Below are 19405 nucleotides of genomic sequence, written 5' to 3'. Positions count from 1 at the left end.
TCGCATTGGACTAGATGATGTATGGCTTACATGCAGCTGCTCGGCCATTAAACCCATTCCATGAAGCTCACTGCGTACTGCACGTGGGCTAATTGGAAGGTCACATGACCTTTGCAGCTCTTTAGCAACTGACTGTGCAGAAAGTTGGCACTCTCTTTGCACTATGCGCTTCAGCATCCGCTGACCCCTCTCTGTCAGTTTACGTAGTCTACCATTTCGTGGCTGAGTTGCTGTTGTTCCCAAACTCTTCCATTTTCTTATAAAAAAGCAGACAGTTGACCTTGGAATATTTAGGAGTTAAGAAGTTTCACGACTGGATTTGTTGCACATGTGGCATCCTATGACAGTTCCAAGCTGGAAATCACTGAGCTGCTGAGATTGGCCCATTGTTTCACAAATGTTTGTAGAAACAGTCTCCATGCCTAAGTGCTTGATTTTATACACCTGTGATTAGGATACCTGATTCTCATCTTTGGATGTGTGGTCAAATAAATTTGGCAATATAGTGTAAGTAACACTTGGAGGATGCCTGTGGAATGCATTGGGTTATCTCCAATCATGCTTGAGCGTGATTGACGTTTAATTATCATCTTTTGTCATGCACACAACAATAAAAATCCAATGAGAGTCTCTCAGACAAATTCCTTTAAGAGAGCATAGCGCCAACCTGATGATATTCAATCTACTTTGATGAAACAACATGCGCACACTCTGATCTTCACTCTTTATCTATTTTTATTACCAGACTACACTTTGATAGCCTTGTCAGCGATGTCAATGCAGACCCTCTGATGTCTCGCCACACCCTCTTGGTTTGCCTTAATTACTTACGGCAGCATTTGAAGGCAAATATGCTGACTTGACAAAACGCCAGATCATAGCTGAGTAAATCGTTGCATCATTTTAATTTTGAGGTGCTCCAGATTTAGGCTAAAACAAATGTTAGCATTAGCTTGGATCTTAAGCACTTAGAACTTAAAATATTAGCTGTAGAATAGTTTGTAGAGTAAACTTTGGACATTTTTCTATACATTTTAAAACCAATAATAATTGGTATTCTGCCGGATGACTACTAGGACAGAGTATTCAGTGGAGGAAAGACAGAGCGCTTTAAACAATTGCAAATCACTTTAATGATTGACATATAGACCGCCCCATAGTAAACCATCTAACGACAGATAGTACAATCGGATCATGCAGGAAAGAAATATTTAAAAAATGAAAGTCTAAGGACCTGAGCTAGTAAGATCCTAATAACACACAATAAACATTGTGTGCAAACAATAAAATTGCATGTGCTATTATTGGGCAGGTTGTGTGTGATCTACTAAGACTGTGTACAATTGAAAGGGGTGCAGATTGCCTTAATTAAATTTGTTTTTTCCGTGCACTACGTGGCTTGCACCACATATGTGGCGCTTTGCTATACTTTCAAATATGCAGCAGACATGTACCACTTTTTATGGGCATTTTAGAAGCAGTCTTGCGGTGCATCTACAATGAAAACAACTTTCTTTTCTTTAGCACACTGAAGTTGAAGTCATGGAAGAGGCTGGCACTAACTGAAAGTTTTTTTTTACTGTCAGCAGAGAAAATGAATAACATTATAGGAGTGGGCAAAAGAAAAGGAAAACTAAATAAATCCATACAGTAAATACATACCCTCAAAAGTAGTTGTAAGATGTCCCAGCTAAATGACATTTAGTTATTAGTATTGGACCCTTATTGGACTCTTTTACACTCTGTAACATTAACATTGATATTATAAATTTGGGCCCAAAGATAGACCGTATTTTTCGGACTATATGTCGCAGTTTTTTTCATGGTTTGGCCGGGGGTGCGACTTATACTCAGGAGCGACTTATGTGTTAAATTATTAACACATTACCATAAAATATTAAATAATATTATTTAGCTCATTCACGTAAGAGACTAGACGTATAAGATTTCATAGGATTTAGCGATTAGGAGTGACAGATTGTTTGGTAAACGTATAGCATGTTCTATATGTTATAGTTATTTGAATGACTCTTACCATAATATGTTACGTTAACATACCAGGCACCTTCTCAGTTGGTTATTTATGCGTCATATAACGTACACTTATTCAGCCTGTTGTTCACTATTCTTTATTTATTTTAAATTGCCTTTCAAATGTCTATTCGTGGTGTTGGGTTTTATCAAATAAATTTCCCCAAAAAATGCAATTTATGATCTAGTGCGACTCATATGCTTTTTTCCTTCTTTTTTATGCATTTTCTGCAGGTGTGACTTATACTCCGGCGCGACTTATACTCCGAAAAATGCGGTAAATGCCGTTAAACCTAGCTTTGATGTATCTTGTAGTGTAGCTTGCTACAAAATCCAAGTAGCTTGCCCATCACTGATTGACGTGTAGACCACCCAATGACTAGATGTAGCAAATGATTCAAGTTCCTACAGTAATCATTCACATTAACATAACGTGGGTGACATTAAAACTAATGAAAGTGCAATATATACTGGCCAATGACCGTCACAGTAGAAGGATGGAGTTGGAATTAACCTAGTAAATGTGTCTAAAAACATCGGAATCCGTCCCAATGCAATCGCCTTTTTTTTTTTTTTTCTAGTCCGTCGCTATCAATATCCTCAAACACAAATCTTTCATCCTCGCTCAAATTAATGGGAAAATTGTCGCTTTCTCGGTCCGAATGGCACTTTTTGTTGGAGGCTCCCATTAAAAACAATGTGAATATGTCAGGAGCCACCAACATGTGACGTCATCGTCTGCTACTTCTGGTAGAGGCAGGGCATTTCTCTTAGCACCGAAAGTTGCAAACTTTATCGTGGATGTTCTCTACTAAATCCTTTCAGCAAAAATATGGCAATATCGCGAAATGATCAAGTATGACACATAGAATGGACTTTCTATCCCCGTTTAAATAAGAAAATCTCATTTCAGTAGGCCTTTAAAACCACTGCAACCCTGAGTGACAATTGTACTAATGATTAACAAGTACTGTAGACCACCTAATGCAGGCCTGGGGAATTATTTTGACTCGTGGGCCAAATTTAGAGAAAAAATGTGTCTGGGGGCCGGTACATCTATTTTTAGGAAAACTAATACAAAACCTCACAATAATTGAATGTTAAAAACTAATGACAGACTGCTTTAAAAACGGAAAATAATTGAAATGTTTTCTATGAAAGATAAATCCCTGAGTATTGAGAACATATGAACGTCACACCCCCTTTCAATTAACATATTTTATAATCAAGCCAAATGCAACAAAAATGCCACAAACACAGCGAAATATGAATGCAAAGGGTAAAACATAAACCCACCTACAATCTGATATATGTGATGTATCACTAAGCTTTAGAACTTTCTTGTAAAAATCTCCTTCCGCGTCTGACCCTGACACACGCATTTCAGGCTGGCCGCTCTGGAAACACTCAGTGGAAACGCTCCCCACCCACACTGCTTGGTGCCTCGTCTGACCTAATGTGACGTAGATTACCATAGTAACCAGAGGTGGGACCAAGTCATTGTTTTGCAAGTCACAAGTAAGTCCCAAGTCTTTGCCCTCAAGTCTTGAGTCAAGTCCCGAGTCAAGTCCAAAGTCAAGACTGGAAAGTCTCAAGTCAAGTCCCAAGTGCTGCATTTTGAGTTTCGAGTCATTTCAAGTCCTTTTAACCCCAGATTAATATATTTACACAGATTGTGTATGCTTTTAAAACGCTGTATGCATCTATTAAAACAAGTGCATTTGAAACTGCAGGAAAAAAATTGTGCAAACATTGCACTTCATAACAGCACTATTAACCAGTCATTTTAAACATTTAACTCATTCCTTTACAGAATAAACACATTTTAAAAAAACAAGTGCAACTGTACTTATTTGCACAAACGTGTTAACATTGTATTTCCATGGCATTTTGCATTGTAACTAGTTCCACAGCAGTTTCTATCCTGTTCTTACCTTATCTCATTGATCTCATCTCATACTGTTTGTGTGTTTATGTGTGCGTACACATGAAAAACATAAATACATGAACATAACAATGAACAGAGTCGTACTTTTTAGATGTCAGGGCCCTATGCAATATGTACACATATTCTTAATATAGTATACATTTTAACTGACCTTTATTTGACTATGTCTGTCTTTTTGTAGGTGGCTAAAATACGCGGTGCTGCTGACTTACTTTGTGTGATGCATTCACCAACGTAACGTTATGTGTAGGTACCTCATGCAACCCTGCTTAAAAAAAAATCACTTGACAAAAAGTATGAATAAAGTAGTGAACTGCAGTGGACGCAACAGATTGTCGTGTTTGCAATGACGTTATAACCATAGACATCTTATAAGTAGACGCTGCATTGGCTGCTATTGCACGAGCAATTTGGCCGCCATCTTGAAAAGGTGACAAGGTGCCGGCGAGCAGCCTAAACTGACAGGTAGAAAACAAAGATGTCGGGCTGGTGTTCAGCGTTTTCCTGCTCAAATGAGCGGACTATTGAAAATAGGAATCGAGGGATTACTTTCCATGAGTAAGATTTAACGTTAACGTACTATTGGTTGTATTTTGTGAAAAGAATATCTCCACAGAGTTGAGAAGAAGGAAAGATCTTCAATATTTGTATGTGAAAATCACAAAGAAATCTTCTTGGGGAGGATGACCCCACCCCTACAGGTATTTGGTTTACAAACTTTCAGCCCCACCTAAAACAAAATTCACCAGCTGCCACTGATTATGATGCATTCTCATTTTAGGCAAAAATAAGACAGTTCTCTCTTAACAGTATAATTTTAACCAGGAATAAGTCTTCAAGTAACAATATTAAAATACTAACATTGTTGGGTAAGACAGACTTTGGTTTTATTCTGAATCCAGTGAAACAGATTGGTGGTTTTAGTTCATATAAAGACTTTCAGGTGTTTATATATGTTTAGGTATTTGGCAGACACTTTTATCCAAAGCAACATACATAAACAATACATATAAAACATACACTGTAAACATTATTATTTAAGGGAAGAATGTAATAGAAAATATCAATACAAAGTGTCAAGACAGAATAAACTCTCTGCTGCTGCAGGAACAGAGATACAGTCTATAGGTCCCTAAGATATATAGATATCTAATGTATTCATACATTGTTTATGTGGGATATACACATGTATATATAACCTAATCATATTGTTTCTTCAATTTAAAACTAACTGACCGTTTTTTTCCCCCTTCTCTGGGATTTTTATTCCCAGTTTTGATCTCGGACGTCAGCTCACTTATAGCATATAAGAATATTTTATTACTGTTAAGCAAACTATGAACACACCAAACATGTGTCCTTTATCATAGCTACACATATGACACAAAAGCGCATGAAAATGAGTGGTATTCAGTGAGGTAAAATGAATGAAATGCGCTGACTGTTCACTGCTCCTGCCAGATTAATTGCACTGAGTGGAGTGGATCACCACTCCAAGGTGGCGGCCCGCGTCTCGTCTGCCCAAGTAGGCAGTAGCGCTCGATGCTGCGTCTACTTATAAGATGTCTATGGTTCTAACGTTAGCAGTGAGTTTACAGCCTCACTGATTTAACTACACAACAAATAAAAGTTAAGTTACTCGGCCAATAAACGTTAGCTTACATTCAAAACTTACCCTTCTTTTTGCAAATGTCAAACGAAGTTGAAAGTTGTTGCGTCTACGTCTGTAATCTTCGAACCGCATGCTTTGCATACTGGAATTTGTTTTTTGTTGACCAACTTGTAGTTTTAATCCCCGAACGAAACTATTTTTGGCATGATTTCTCCTCACTGGCGGGTTGATTGAGAGCTCTTCTTCGTTGGTTTTCCTGCAATTTGATTGGCTGAATGCTGTGTGACGAAAATAACGTTGATGTAATTTGATTGGCTGTTGTACTGACAGGTAGCGCACATACGCTGACAAACACGCGTACACAAAGGAAGATACGGAGCGCTCCTGAATAACTTTTTAATCGTTGGGTTTTGGGGAAAGTAGCAAGTCATTTCAAGTCAAAAGGCTCAAGTCCAAGTCAAGTCACAAGTCATTGATGTTAAAGTCTAAGTCGAGTTGCAAGTCTTTTTACATTTTGTCAAGTCGAGTCTAAAGTCATCAAATTCATGACTCGAGTCTGACTCGAGTCCAAGTCATGTGACTCGAGTCCACACCCCTGATAGTAACTAGTAGGGTTGTACGGTATACGGGTATTAGTAGAGTAGCGCGATACTAATGAATCATATTCGGTACCATACCACCTCTGAAAAGAACTGGTCTGCCACACCATAAGATTTTTTTGCTAAAATAATTTTTTCTGGTCCCCTTTAATTAGAATATTATCAAAAAGTAGTGAAATAATATTGGTATCAGGACAACACTAGTCACTAAAATATCATACAAAAGCCCAGATTTCAAGCATTGAAATACTTAGTATAGTTCAAAACTTTTGGTCATTAGAAAACATAACAAAACACCATAAATGCAGCTACACTTTCCATCTTAAAGATCTAAAAATCTTATTTAAGAATGTCCGGCGGGCCAGATTGAAAACTTAACGGGCCGCATGTGGCCCCCAGGCCTTATTCTGCCCAGATCTGACCTAAAGCCTCAAAAGTAAGATGTAAAGTAAGTATGATGCCACAATACAACACTCAGTGGCGAGTGAAACACGGTTTGGCAAGTATTGTATACCACTCAATGACTGTCTCAAGAGTAAGATGTATGTTCGATGACACAATTTGACATACTGTAATGATTTCTATGTAAACCACCCAATAACTGCCTGATACATTACCCAAAAGCTGGCCAATGATAATATAATTAGATCATAATGGAAAGAACAATTGCAAACCTTAATAATAATTGACATGTAGAACCCCCAATGACGGCTTGATCAATTATATTGACATGGACATGGAGAGGGTGTTGTTTCAAAGTGCAATTCATCACAAGTGACCTATCGGCAATGAGTGATTGAAAAGCTGGGCAGTCACTTTTGGCGAACCAACCTGTCTTTGGATGCATGTTCTTGCGTGGTTCTCCAGGACCTTCGATGGGCTGCTCGGCCAGAAACATCCGAGCTTGTTCTAACGTGCTGATCACCAGCTGCTCGCGTTCCTTCAGCTCGGTCTGTAATGTCTGCAGACAGGGAGACATATAACGCAATTTCAGGGTTTGTTTTAAAACTTTAGCATAAAGTAATGAGTGTTTTTACAAGTGCAATAAAGGGAGGCGAGGTATTTAACGAGGGCAAGACAAGTCATACACGTAAACAATAAAAGTCGAATAAGAATGAGAAAAGAAATTGAAACTGAAGTGAAGTCCCTGCATTTTCCTCAAAGAGAAGACAGCAGGCGGATTAATGAGCTAATTAATGCATTTCCTGCGCAGGTTTTTGCACGTCTGTGACTCCTGTCTTCCGATGTGGCCGGTGGAGATGAACTCTGTGTGAACCTGGCGGCTTCTGCGAAGATTTCATCACATCACCAAAGAGGTGCTTGGGATTAACATCACAGGCCGAAGAGGCACAGCAGATGTTTACTTTCCGACTTTAATGGTGATGACGAACAACACCGGCAACAGCTCATTAAGGCGCCTATCGGGTAGCCATACTCCGGTGCCAAAGAGGCGGCGTTACTGAGGGCAATGAGAGAATCAAGGAAGGTCGGATGGGTAATTTTCTCAAGGAGGCGCTGTTAAATTAGCCCAGTGATGTTAAGAGTAAAGTGAATTGCTGGCCGTGCAGGAGAACCCCTGCAGGAATTATCATTGGAGCGCGACAACAAAAGCACACGTCAAACACATCCTTTTATGAACCAATGGCCCAGATGATAACCATGAATGGAAGCCACCGCTTTAACCTTAGCCAACGACACAACATATAATCCTCACAGTCCGCCATAAAAACTGACGGAAGCCGGGGGTGGGGGTTGAAGGTTATAAATGAGTGTAATCATTCTTGTTTTAATATGCGTGTGACCCCACGAGACTCGGTTGCCTATCGAGGTGTGTGATTGCTTTACGAGAAGGCCATGTCGTGAACCACACCATGAGGCAACTTGATTGGCTCAGTCTTGCCACACAAAACTATAAAAAATAAATATATATATATATATATATATATATATATATATATATATATATATATTAGGCCTGTGAATCTTTGGGTGTCCCACGATTCGATTAAATATCGATTCTTGGGGTCACGATTCGATATCGATTTTTTCTATTCGATTCGATTGTCGATTCAAAAACGATATTTCCCCGATTCAAAACGATTCTGTATTCATTCAATACATAGGATTTCAGCAGGATCTACCCCAGTCTGCTGACATGCTAGCAGAGTGGTATATTTAAAAAAAAATTTAAAAAAAGCTTTTATAATTGTAAAGGACAATGATTTATCAACTGATTGCAATAATGTAAATTTGTTTTACTATTAAACGAACCAAAAATATGACTTATTTTATCTCTGTGAAAATATTGGACACAGTGTGTTGTCAAGCTTATGAGATGCGATGCAAGTGTAAGCCACTGTGACACTATTGTTCTTTTTTTATTATTTTTATAAATGTCTAATGATAATGTCAATTAGGGATTTTTAATCACTGCTATGCTGAAATAACTAATATTGATACTGTTGTTGATAATATTCATTTTTGTTTCACTACTTTTGGTTTGTTCTGTGTCATGTTTGTGTCTCCTCTCAATTGCTCTGTTTATTGCAGTTCTGAGTGTTGCTGGGTCAGGTTTGGTTTTGGAATTGGATTGCATTGTTATGGTATTGCTGTGTAGTGGTTTGTTGGATTGATAAAAAAAACTAAAAATAATTTAAAAAAAAAAGTAAAAAAATAAAAATAAAAAATCTATTTTTTTAAAAATGAGAATCGATTCTGAATCACACAACGTAAACGATCCGATTCGTATTCGAATCGATTTTTTCCCACACCCCTAATATATATATATATATATATATATATATATATATATATATTTAATTTTCAAATGTAACACCATTACAGTTATAAACATATATTTTTTTTAAAACCCAGAAAATAAAACAATTTAAAGTATGTAATAACGTATAAAATACTACACGGTCTAGCTCCAGCCTATCTTGCCAATTGTATTGTACCATATGTCCCGGCAAGAAATCTGCGTTCAAAGAACTCCGGCTTCTTAATGATTCCCAGAGCCCAAAAAAAGTCTGCGTGCTATAGAGCGTTTTCTATTCGGGCTCCAGTACTCTGGAATGCCCTCCCGGTAACAGTTCGAGATGCTACCTCAGTAGAAGCATTTAAGTCCCATCTTAAAACTCATTTGTATACTCTAGCCTTTAAAGTCCTACTGAAACCCACTACTACCGACCACGCAGTCTGATAGTTTATATATCAATGATGAAATATTAACATTGCAACACATGCCAATACGGCCTTTTTAGTTGACTAAATTGCAATTTTAAATTTCGTGCGAAGGAAAACGTCGGTATGATGACGCGTGCGCGTGATGTCTCGGATTGTAGCGGACATTTTTTTCCAGCCCGATCGCAGCTATGAGTAGTATAATTACTCAGTATTCTGGAGATCTGTGTTGCTGAATTTTTTGTAATTTGTTCAATTAATAATGGAGAAGTCAAAGTAGAAAGATGGAGGTGGGAAGCGGTGTATTGCAGCTGCCTTTAGCAACACAAACACAGCCGGTGTTTCCTTGTTTATATTCCCAAAGGTGGAGCTTTACTATGGAACAGAGCTGTCAAGCGAACATGGTTCCCGACCACATGTCAACGGGCAGGTTTCGGTGACAAAATTGTGGTAATAAGTCGGCTATTACCGCAGACATGTCAACGAGGCAGCTGCGACTCTCTTGCCTCCTCCGTGGCTTCCCTCAGAGACACTGGGGGTCACCACACCCGTGGCCACACCCCTTCGACTTTCAGGTACAACAGTATAATCTCACTACAACACTAGTAACACAAAAAGCAGATAAGGGATTTTCCAGAATTATCCTAGTAAATGTGTCTAATATCTGAAACACTCCCATTGCCCTGTCTTTTTTTTTTTTTTGTCCTTCACTCTCACTATCCTCATCCACGAATCTTTCATCCTCGCTAAAATTAATGAGGAAATTGTCGCTTTCTCGGTCCGAATTGCTCTCGCTGCTGGTGGCCATGATTGTAAACAATGTGAGGATGTGAGGAGCTCCACAGCCCGTGACGTCACGCGCACATCGTCTGCTACTTCCGGTATAGGCAAGACTTTTTTATTAGCAACCAAAAGTTGCAAACTTTATCGTGGATGTTCTCTACTAGATCCTTTCAGCAAAAATATGGCAATATCGCGAAATGATCAAGTATGACACATAGAATGGACCTGCTATCCCCTTTAAATAAGAAAATCTCATTTCAGTAGGCCTTTAAATAGACCCCCTTTTTAGACCAGTTGATCTGCCAGTTATTTTCTTTTTCTCCTCTGCCCCCCTTTCCCTTGTGGGGGGGTTGCCCACATATGCGGTCCTCTCCAAGGTTTCTCGTAGTCACTGTCACCAACGTCCCATTGGGGTGAGTTTTTCCTTGCCCTTATGAGGGCTCTGTACCGCGGATGTCGTTGTGGCTTGTACAGCCCTTTGAGAGACTTGTGATTTAGGGCTATATAAATAAACATCGATTGATTGATTGATTAAAAATGAAAAAGAAATACATGCAATTTTATTTTGAAAAGCGAAAAAACTGGAAAAAAACAAAAAAAAAACAAGAAAATAAAATCATTGTCACAGCAGCGAGACCTGACCATGCACAGCACGATCGAAAACTGTTTGTGCCTTCCATACAATCGCACCTGAGTGCTACCACCTGAAGTCTAGATTAAATGAGGTTACCAGAGCAACGATCCCATCCCTGATGGGGACCAGTGACAACCGTCAGCATGAACAGAGGCCAATCATTTAGAGCAGGGGTCGGGAACCTTTTTGCCTGAGAGACCAACTATTTTAAAATGTATTTCCGTGAGAGCTGTATAATATTTTTAACACTAAATACAACTGTCAGGTTCAAACACTGATGACATCTATTAAACAGACAAGAAGCAAGGAATTAAACAACAACAACTAAATGTGTGCATCTCTTATTATTTTTAACAACATTGTTACTCTGAAAGTAACCAATAATAAATAAAATACTTTTGACCATTAGTGCGACTATTTGAACAGGTGCGATAGAAACAGATGGATTGATTAAAATGCATGAGAATATTTTATATTTTGAATGTTATTTTTAACACCGTGATTACCAGCGGAATTATTAATTACTTATCGTGTTAAGCAATGTTGGCTAAGATTAATCTGAGAGCCAGATGCGGTCATCAAAAGAGCCACAGGTTCCCCACCCCGGATTTAGAGAAAACAAAATAAAAAAAATACAAACACAATAAGAACCTTTGGCTCCAGCAATCATTATTGTACGTATAAAAGGTTCTGGTTCAGTTCCTGCTGTCGGTCCACCCAGGACTTGGACCTGAGTCCTTCAGAATGGGAGTTGAGCATAATAGGCACCGAGCCAAAAGCCCCAGCTGTCAACTCAGTGACAAGCACTGCTCTTAAGTTTGTCAAGGAGTGAGGTTTACAAATGCACGACATACACACGATCCAGCGATGAACAGGCTGAAACCTTGGAGCAGACGAAAGTCGAGAGAGTGTGACATTGTCCATCCATCCATCCATTTCCCTCCGCTTATCCGAGGTCAGGTCACGGGGGCAGCAGCCTAAGCAGGGAAGCCCAGACTTGCCTCTCCCCAACCACTTCGTCCAGCTTCTCCCGGGGGATTCGGAGGCGTTCCCAGGCCAGCCGGGAGACAGTCTTCCCAACGTGTCCTGGGTCTTCCCCTTGGCCTCCTGCCGGTCGGACGTTCCCCAAACATCTCCCTAGAGAGGCGTTAAGGTGGCATCCTGACCAGATGCCCGAACCACCTCATCAGGCTCCTCTCGATGTGGAGGAGCTGCGGATTTACTTTGAGCTCCTCAATCACACGCCTGGCGTGTGATTGCTTTAAATATTGCTTTACATACAGTATGCATATAAATGCAGCTGCGTTTTCACTAACATGTTCAATTTTTTGGGATCAGTTTTACTGTATGATTTCAACATCTCCATAATACAGTTGATGGAAAAGTGATTTTCTGCTTTTTCTTCTGCTTCCATTTTTGCCCTTTAATGTTTATTCCTGAGGTGAATCAAGCAACATTTCACACAGTTCCCCGCGGGTCTTTAAAGTACAACTATTCTAGTAACCAACACAAAAGCCTGTCTATTAAAATGGGATCAGAAGGAAAGACGGCAGGAACTAAAGAGTTTAAAACCTGGACATAAGCCTATAGTGTTTCTGTCTGCAAAAAATCTGTAGCTTTCAAGCAGAATAGATACCTAGTCAGGAGGTTGAAGAAGGCAAAAAGTGACTTGTGAGGAGCCTCGGTATGAAATAGAATGTAGGATCAATAAGGTGTTAGGACTTCTCAATCAAACACTCATAGTAAAGTTAAGAAACGTTTTGTTTGCTGTAGGTCTCCCCTTCAAATTGTGACGTTGCTGACATAAACACTATACAGTCATTTCAGCTAGCAACAAAAGTTGTATAAGCACTGAATATTAATGTCTAAAGTGAATTTACTGTTGCCATGGCAATGACAAAGATGCTGAACTCTCCTTAGTTGTTCTTTTTAAAGGACAATTTAATGCAGTCTTCTTGTTTTTTAACAATTAGTTATAAAACATCTTGTACTGGAGCACTTTCGTCCTGTGATATTACATTCAAAGAATGATGATTATGATTATTTTAATAACAGACATTTAATTTGTATGTAAAGGCTTTGACCAAGGGATAGGAATACAGGCTAATAGTATTACCATTAGTATGTAATAGGGTTGTACGGTATACCGGTATTAGTATAGTACCGCGATACTAATGAATCATATTCGGTACTATACCGCCTCTAAAAAGTACCGGTCCCCCACAGTCGTCATCACGTCGTGTCATTGTTGGTTTAACGAGCAAAGGAGCATGTTCGGCAGCGCACAACCACGGATTACTTACAAGCAGACACAGTGTTTGGACAGAAAAGGGAGAACGGATGCATTTTGGCTTAAAAACTAACGATAAAGGTGAAGTTATAACACTGAAACGCCCTCAGGAAGAGGTGCTTCAAGACATGGATAGCTAGCTAGCGGCTAAAGACCAGCCGCAGTCTGCAGTGTTTCAGCTACTTCTAAATCATTAATCCTCGCCTTCATGGCGACAAATATAGTAAGTTTTTTACAAGTATCATCCCTGCAAGACGAGGAATAGCTAAACATGTTTCACTACACACCGTAGCTCACCGGCGTCACAATGTAAACAAACGCCATTGGTGGATCTACACCTAACATCCACTGTAATGATACCAAGTACAGGAACGTATCTAGTCGATCATTTTTAGCATCACATAATCTTTTTTTGTTTTTTTTCAATTTATATTAAATTTATACCTCAGGAAATATGTCCCTGGACACATGAGGACTTTAAATATGACCAATGTATGATCCTGTAACGACTTGGTATCGGATTGATACCCAAATTTGGGGTACCATCCAAAACTAATGTAAAGTATTCAAACAACAGAAGAAGAAGTGATTATTACATTTTAACAGAAGTGTAAATAGAACACGTTAAAAGAGAAAGTAAGCAGATATTAACAGTAAATGAACCAGTGGATTAATAAACTAGCCATTTTCTACTGCTTGTCCCTCATAATTTTGACAAAATAGAATGATAAATGACACAATATGTTACTACATATGTCAGCAGCTAAATTAGGAGCCTTTGTTTGCTTACTTACTACTAAAAGACACGTCGTCTTGTATGTTCACTATTTTATATAAGGACAAACTTGCAATAAGAAACAGATGTTTAATGTATTGTAAGATTTGTTGTTAAAATAAAGCCAATAATTCCATTTTTGTAGGTCCCTTTATTTAGAAAAGTATCAAAAAATACCGAAAAGTATAGAAATACATTTTGGTACCGGTACACTACTATGTAGTACATGATATCAGTCATTTTTGAGACATTGGTAGAATTAAATAAGCTCTTCAGACACCTCTTTGAACATGTCGAATTTTCCAAAGTGTAACCACGTAATGTTCCGCAGTGCAACTTGTTAAAAAATGACTGAAACAAATAAAAACATATTACTATGGTCCTTAAACAAATACACTAAGACCATATTCTTAAATCTTCCTAAGAGCCAGTGTGTTTTGGAGTGAACATTTATTTCTAGTTCTTGGGAGGTACATACCATACCACAATTAACATTATAAATACATACTTACTTTTCAGCAACAACAAGTTAATTAATTGTTGTTAAAACAAATACATGACCACACATGAACAGGAATGAGCCACTACCCTACACGGTAATTAACAGTACATTTATAGAAGATATGCACACGCTTTAAGTTAAAAAGGCTTTCAATTCCTCTGGACAGTGAGTGATAAGACATGGCTGCTGTGTTTAAGATAAAAGCTTCAGCGCCTTTTAAATGGCACATGACAGAAGGACTGAGCTTGTACGGCTAAAAGAGAAAGAAAAGGAGAATTGTCTCGCTCTTTTAGTGATGGCCCACCTTGGCTGACTTTGTGCATTGTGCCCTCTGTATGATTGAGGCTGAGTGGTCTGATTCCAGATGTGTGTGTTTGTGTGTGCTCTAAAGAGTTTTATCAGTGACTCCAATAGGAACGCCTTCAGTCAAAAGAAATGAGCGAAGATTAGAATCTCTGAAGTTCAATGTTCCCGAAGGAGGCATTTACTAATTTGAGTTGAGTTCAGTTTTTGTTTATTTGGAACATGCATGCAGTTTTTCTAGTCAACATGTTCGAAAAGGAGTAGGAAGAAGGAGAGCTTAATTTATCCTACCCCTTTTCCTTTGGTTAGCAGTTACTAAAACGTTTGTTCACTTACTGTTCTCAATTTCTCCAAAATAAATTAAAAAATAAATAATAATTACTGAAGTAAATTATATTTCATATGGTGAGATAAGAAAGATTATTTAGAAAATGAATGGATGGATGCAATAAATTCAGAATGTTTATCTTCATTTTTGTACTTTGTAAACACTAAGTTTGAAGAGTTTCTTGAAGTGGAACATATTAGTACATTGTTGGATTTCTTTACTTACGGTAATTCATTCCATAATTTAATCCCACATACTGATATACTGAAGGTCTTAAGTAGAGATGTCCGATAATGGCTTTTTTGCGGATATCTGATATTCCGATATTGTACAAATCTTAATTACCGACTCCGATCTCAACCGATACCGATATATACAATCGTGGAATTAACACATTATTATGCCTAATTTTGTTGTGATGCCCGGCTGGATGCATTAAACAATGTATTAAGGTTTTCCAAAATAAATCAACTCAAGTTATGGAAAAACATTTTTGGCCAAGTGCAATATTTTTATTAACATGCCTCAAAACAGCAGCTTGGAATTTGGGACATGCTTTCCCTGAGAGAGCATGAGGAGATTGAGGTGGGTGGAGTTGAGGTGGAGGAGGGGGCCATGGGGGTACGGGGTAACAAGGGGTGTATATTGTAGCGTCCCGGGAGAGTTAGGGCTGCAAGGGTTCTGGGTATTTGTTCTCTTGTGTTTAGGTTGTGTGTGTCATTCTTGTTTGGTGTGGGTTCACAGTGTGGTGCATATTTGTAACAGTGTTAAAGTTGCTAGTACGGCCACCCTCAGTGTCATCTGTATGGCTGTTGACCAAGTATGCCTTGCATTCACTTGTGTGTGAAAAGCCATAGATATTATGTGACTGGGCCGGCACGTAAAGGAAGTGTCTTTAAATTGGCGCTCTGTATTTTTCCTTACGTCCGTGTACACAGTGGCGTTTTAAAAAGTCATACATTTTACTTTTTTAAACCGATACCGATAGTTTCCGATATTACATTTTAAAGCATTTATCGGCCGATAATATCGGCAGTCCGATATTATCGGACATCTCTAGTCTTAAGTGTTGTACGTGTGTACAAATGTTATAAATTACATTTTTCAGTAAGATTTTGAACTGGTCATCAATGTTCCCTCTCAGGTGCGCACATGCACAACTGTGCATTGCTTACACGTCTGGCGCGCATAAAATGAAATTCAACTGAAACTGTAAAAAATTTAACACATTAATTATGTAGCTAAGGTGGCGACTTGTCCAGGGTGTACCCCGCCTACCGCCCGAATGCAGCTGAGATAGGCTCCAGCGACCCCCTGCAACCCCAAAAGGAACAAGCGGTAGAAATGGATGGATGGATAATTATGTAGCACTTTGCAATGAAATTTAATGAATTTCATAAAACCAGCAGTAACAAAAGATGGTGGAACAAGGATGACGAGCACCAGCAGCAGCTGCAGCATTCTGCGACGGGGCTGACCAGAGCCACTGCCAGTGATTAGATGCGGTTTACAACACGTGTTTACTTAGCAAGTATGAGTATTAGCGGTGAATGCGGTGTTACAGCGACATTGCCGCTGTATAATACCGGCGGGCCAGCTCTAATGTTAATTTGATATTGGCTCAAGGGCCAAATAAAAATACACAGCGGGCCAGAATTTGACACCCATGAGTTAAAGTACCAATGATTGTCACACACACACTCTGTGTGGCGAAATAATTCTCTGCATTTGACCCATCACCCTTGATCTCCCCCTGGGAGGTGAGGGGAGCGGTGAACAGCAGCGGTGGCCACGCCCGGGAATCATTTTTGTGATTTAACCCCCAATTCCAACCCTTAATGGTGAGTGCCAAGAAGGAAGATAATGGCTCCCATTTTTATAGTCTTTGGTATGACTCGGCCGATCTCAGCCCAGACACTCTAAGCAACGAGGCCATTAACAATGAATATGTTGAATTCAAGTACATCATGAAAGAAAAGTTTAAAGAAGGACCAAATACCACCTTTTTTAGATACGGTGGCAGCAGCACTCCGATGTGAGGCGCTCAAGGGGGTACCATAACTTGTGGATGTTAGGAATATTACATTCCTTCTATTACTGTATTTCAAAATCTGCGCTACTACAGTGTAATTTCCCCATTGTGGGATAAATAACAGTCTATATCCCAGGGCAGCACGGTGGTATAGAGGTTAGTGCGTCTGCCTCACAATACGAGGGTACTGGGCTCGATCCTGCTCTCGGGATCTTTCTGTGTGGATTTTGCATGTTCTCCCCGTGACTGCGTGGGTTCCCTCCGGGTACTCCGGCTTCTTCCCACCTCTAAAGACATGCACCTGAGGATAGGTTGATTGGCAACACTAAATGGGCCCTAGTGTGTGAATGTGAGTGTGAATGTTGTCTGCGACGAGGTGGCAACTGGTCTAGGGTGCACCCCGCCTTCCGCCCGAATGCAGCTGAGATATGCTCCAGCACCCCCCGCGAACCCGAATGGGACAAGCAGTAGAAAATGGATGGAGAAAATAAATGGATATCCCAGGGGTCGGCAACCCAAAATGTTGAAAGAGCCATATTGGATCAATAATACACAAAAAAGTAATCTGTCTGGAGCCACAAAAACTATAAAGACTTATATAAGCGTTCTAATGAAGCCAACACATGATGTAAGTGACTCATTAGCTGTATTAGCCTACTATCAAAATAACTACGTGTTGCAGGCTGACGCAAATCTTCGTTGACAGAAATGTTGAAATGTAATATTTATTCTACACATTTTTACCAAATTGGAAAACATTAGTAAAGGGTGAGATAATTCCTGGAAATGACTGTCTTAGAATGGCCAAGGGTATAGATGTGTGTGTCCAAGTTAAAGGAAATTGTAGGAATTTTGAAGAATTTATTTGTAAATCATGGTGGAAAATAAGTCTTTGGTCAACCATTCAAAGCTCTCACTGATGGAAGGAGGTTTTGGCTCAAAATCTCACAATACATTCATTCTTTCCTTAACACAGATGTATCGTCCTGTCCCCCTTAGCAGAAAAACAGCCCCAAAGCATGATGTTTCCACCCCCATGCTTCACAGTAGGTATGGTGTTCTTGGGATGCAACTCAGTATTCTTCTTCCTCCAAACAAGACGAGTTGAGTTTATACCAAAAAGTTCTATTTTGGTTTCATCTGACCACATGACATTCTCCCAATCCTCTGCTGTATCATCCATGTATCCGTTTTGGTATACATTTTGGAAGAAGAAGAATAATTGCATCCCAAGAACACCATACCTACTGTGAAGCATGGGGGTGGAAACATCATGCTTTGAGGCTGTTTTTCTGCTAAGGGGACAGGACGATTGATCCGTGTTAAGGAAAGAATGAATGGGGCCATGTATCGTCAGATTTTGAGCCAAAACCTCCTTCCATCAGTGAGAGTTGACCAAAGACTTATTTTCCACCATAATTTACAAATAAATTCTTCAAAATTCCTACAATGTGAATTCCTGGATTTTTTTTCACATTCTGTCTCTCACAGTTGAAGTGTACCTATGATGAAAATTACAGACCTCTGTCATCATTTTAAGTGGGAGAACTTGCACAATTGGTCGCTAACTAAATACTTGTTTGCCCCACTGTAGTGAAAACAAAGGAAGTTAACCGGATTCTTTAAAGGAAACCGCTACCACATGAGAAAACATGAACAGCACAGATTAGCGTGTTAGTGGGGTTGTACTGTGCTGTGAAGTAGGCAGATGATGGAAAACAACTGCAGGAGGAAGAAGAGAAAAGCAAATTGCATTCCTGCGCACATGACTGACATAGCTCGACCAAAATTGACAAAAAAAGGTCAGTAACAGGTTGCACTACCGTTTAGACTGCAGTCACTTGGGAAAAGAACAGATTCCAAACGGATTCTACCTCCTGATGTGGCCTAACTTTGATGAGAAAATATCAGATTTGAAGCATTTTGGAGTGTTTAGACTGGTAAAAAAAGGATCCCGTCAGTGTAACAACAGATTTGGTGTCCAGTGTAAACGGAGACTTTGTCTGTGCAACATTTCCTTTTTTAATAATTGGAGTTTGATTGAGCAGCATAGCAGCTGTGTCTATTCAAAAGCCCATATTGATAATTTAGTAAGGCTTTCAACGCCGTCATCACGGATTCACAGCCGTATTTCTAAAATGACCGTACTTTTTTTGTCTTTTAATACATTTTGACCATTTATAGTGCTTTGTTTATTTTTTCAAATAATGCCGAAGCGCCATAGCAGTTTTGAATTGGCTTCACTGCGCTCGGAGATATGGGTAAACACTTCCAGTAAACCCTTGTTTATCACTGTTGGTGGGTTTCGGGGCTGACAGTGGTAAATACATTTCCGTGAGGTAGACATTTTTTATCAAAAATATAGATAATGATTGATTCGTACAT

The 19405-nt window shown here is 39.2% G+C and overlaps 1 protein-coding gene across 9 annotated transcripts in view; it reads right to left on the bottom strand.

Annotated features, from left to right (window-relative positions):
- The window catches only part of utrn (utrophin), a 420528-nt gene that overhangs the window by 98005 nt on the left and 303118 nt on the right, over positions 1-19405 (bottom strand). For all 9 annotated transcript variants that reach the window (XM_061900556.1, XM_061900559.1, XM_061900555.1 and 6 more), the window contains one exon: positions 7022-7151. In XM_061900556.1, coding sequence (XP_061756540.1) covers positions 7022-7151 — 130 coding nt within the window. The remainder of the gene's footprint in view (positions 1-7021; positions 7152-19405) is intronic.

The sequence above is a fragment of the Nerophis ophidion genome, linkage group LG05, assembly GCF_033978795.1.
Source record: "Nerophis ophidion isolate RoL-2023_Sa linkage group LG05, RoL_Noph_v1.0, whole genome shotgun sequence".
In the NCBI taxonomy this organism is placed as follows: domain Eukaryota; kingdom Metazoa; phylum Chordata; class Actinopteri; order Syngnathiformes; family Syngnathidae; genus Nerophis; species Nerophis ophidion.
Note: the sequence above shows the minus strand (reverse complement) of the source record. Positions and strands in the feature narration are given on the sequence as shown.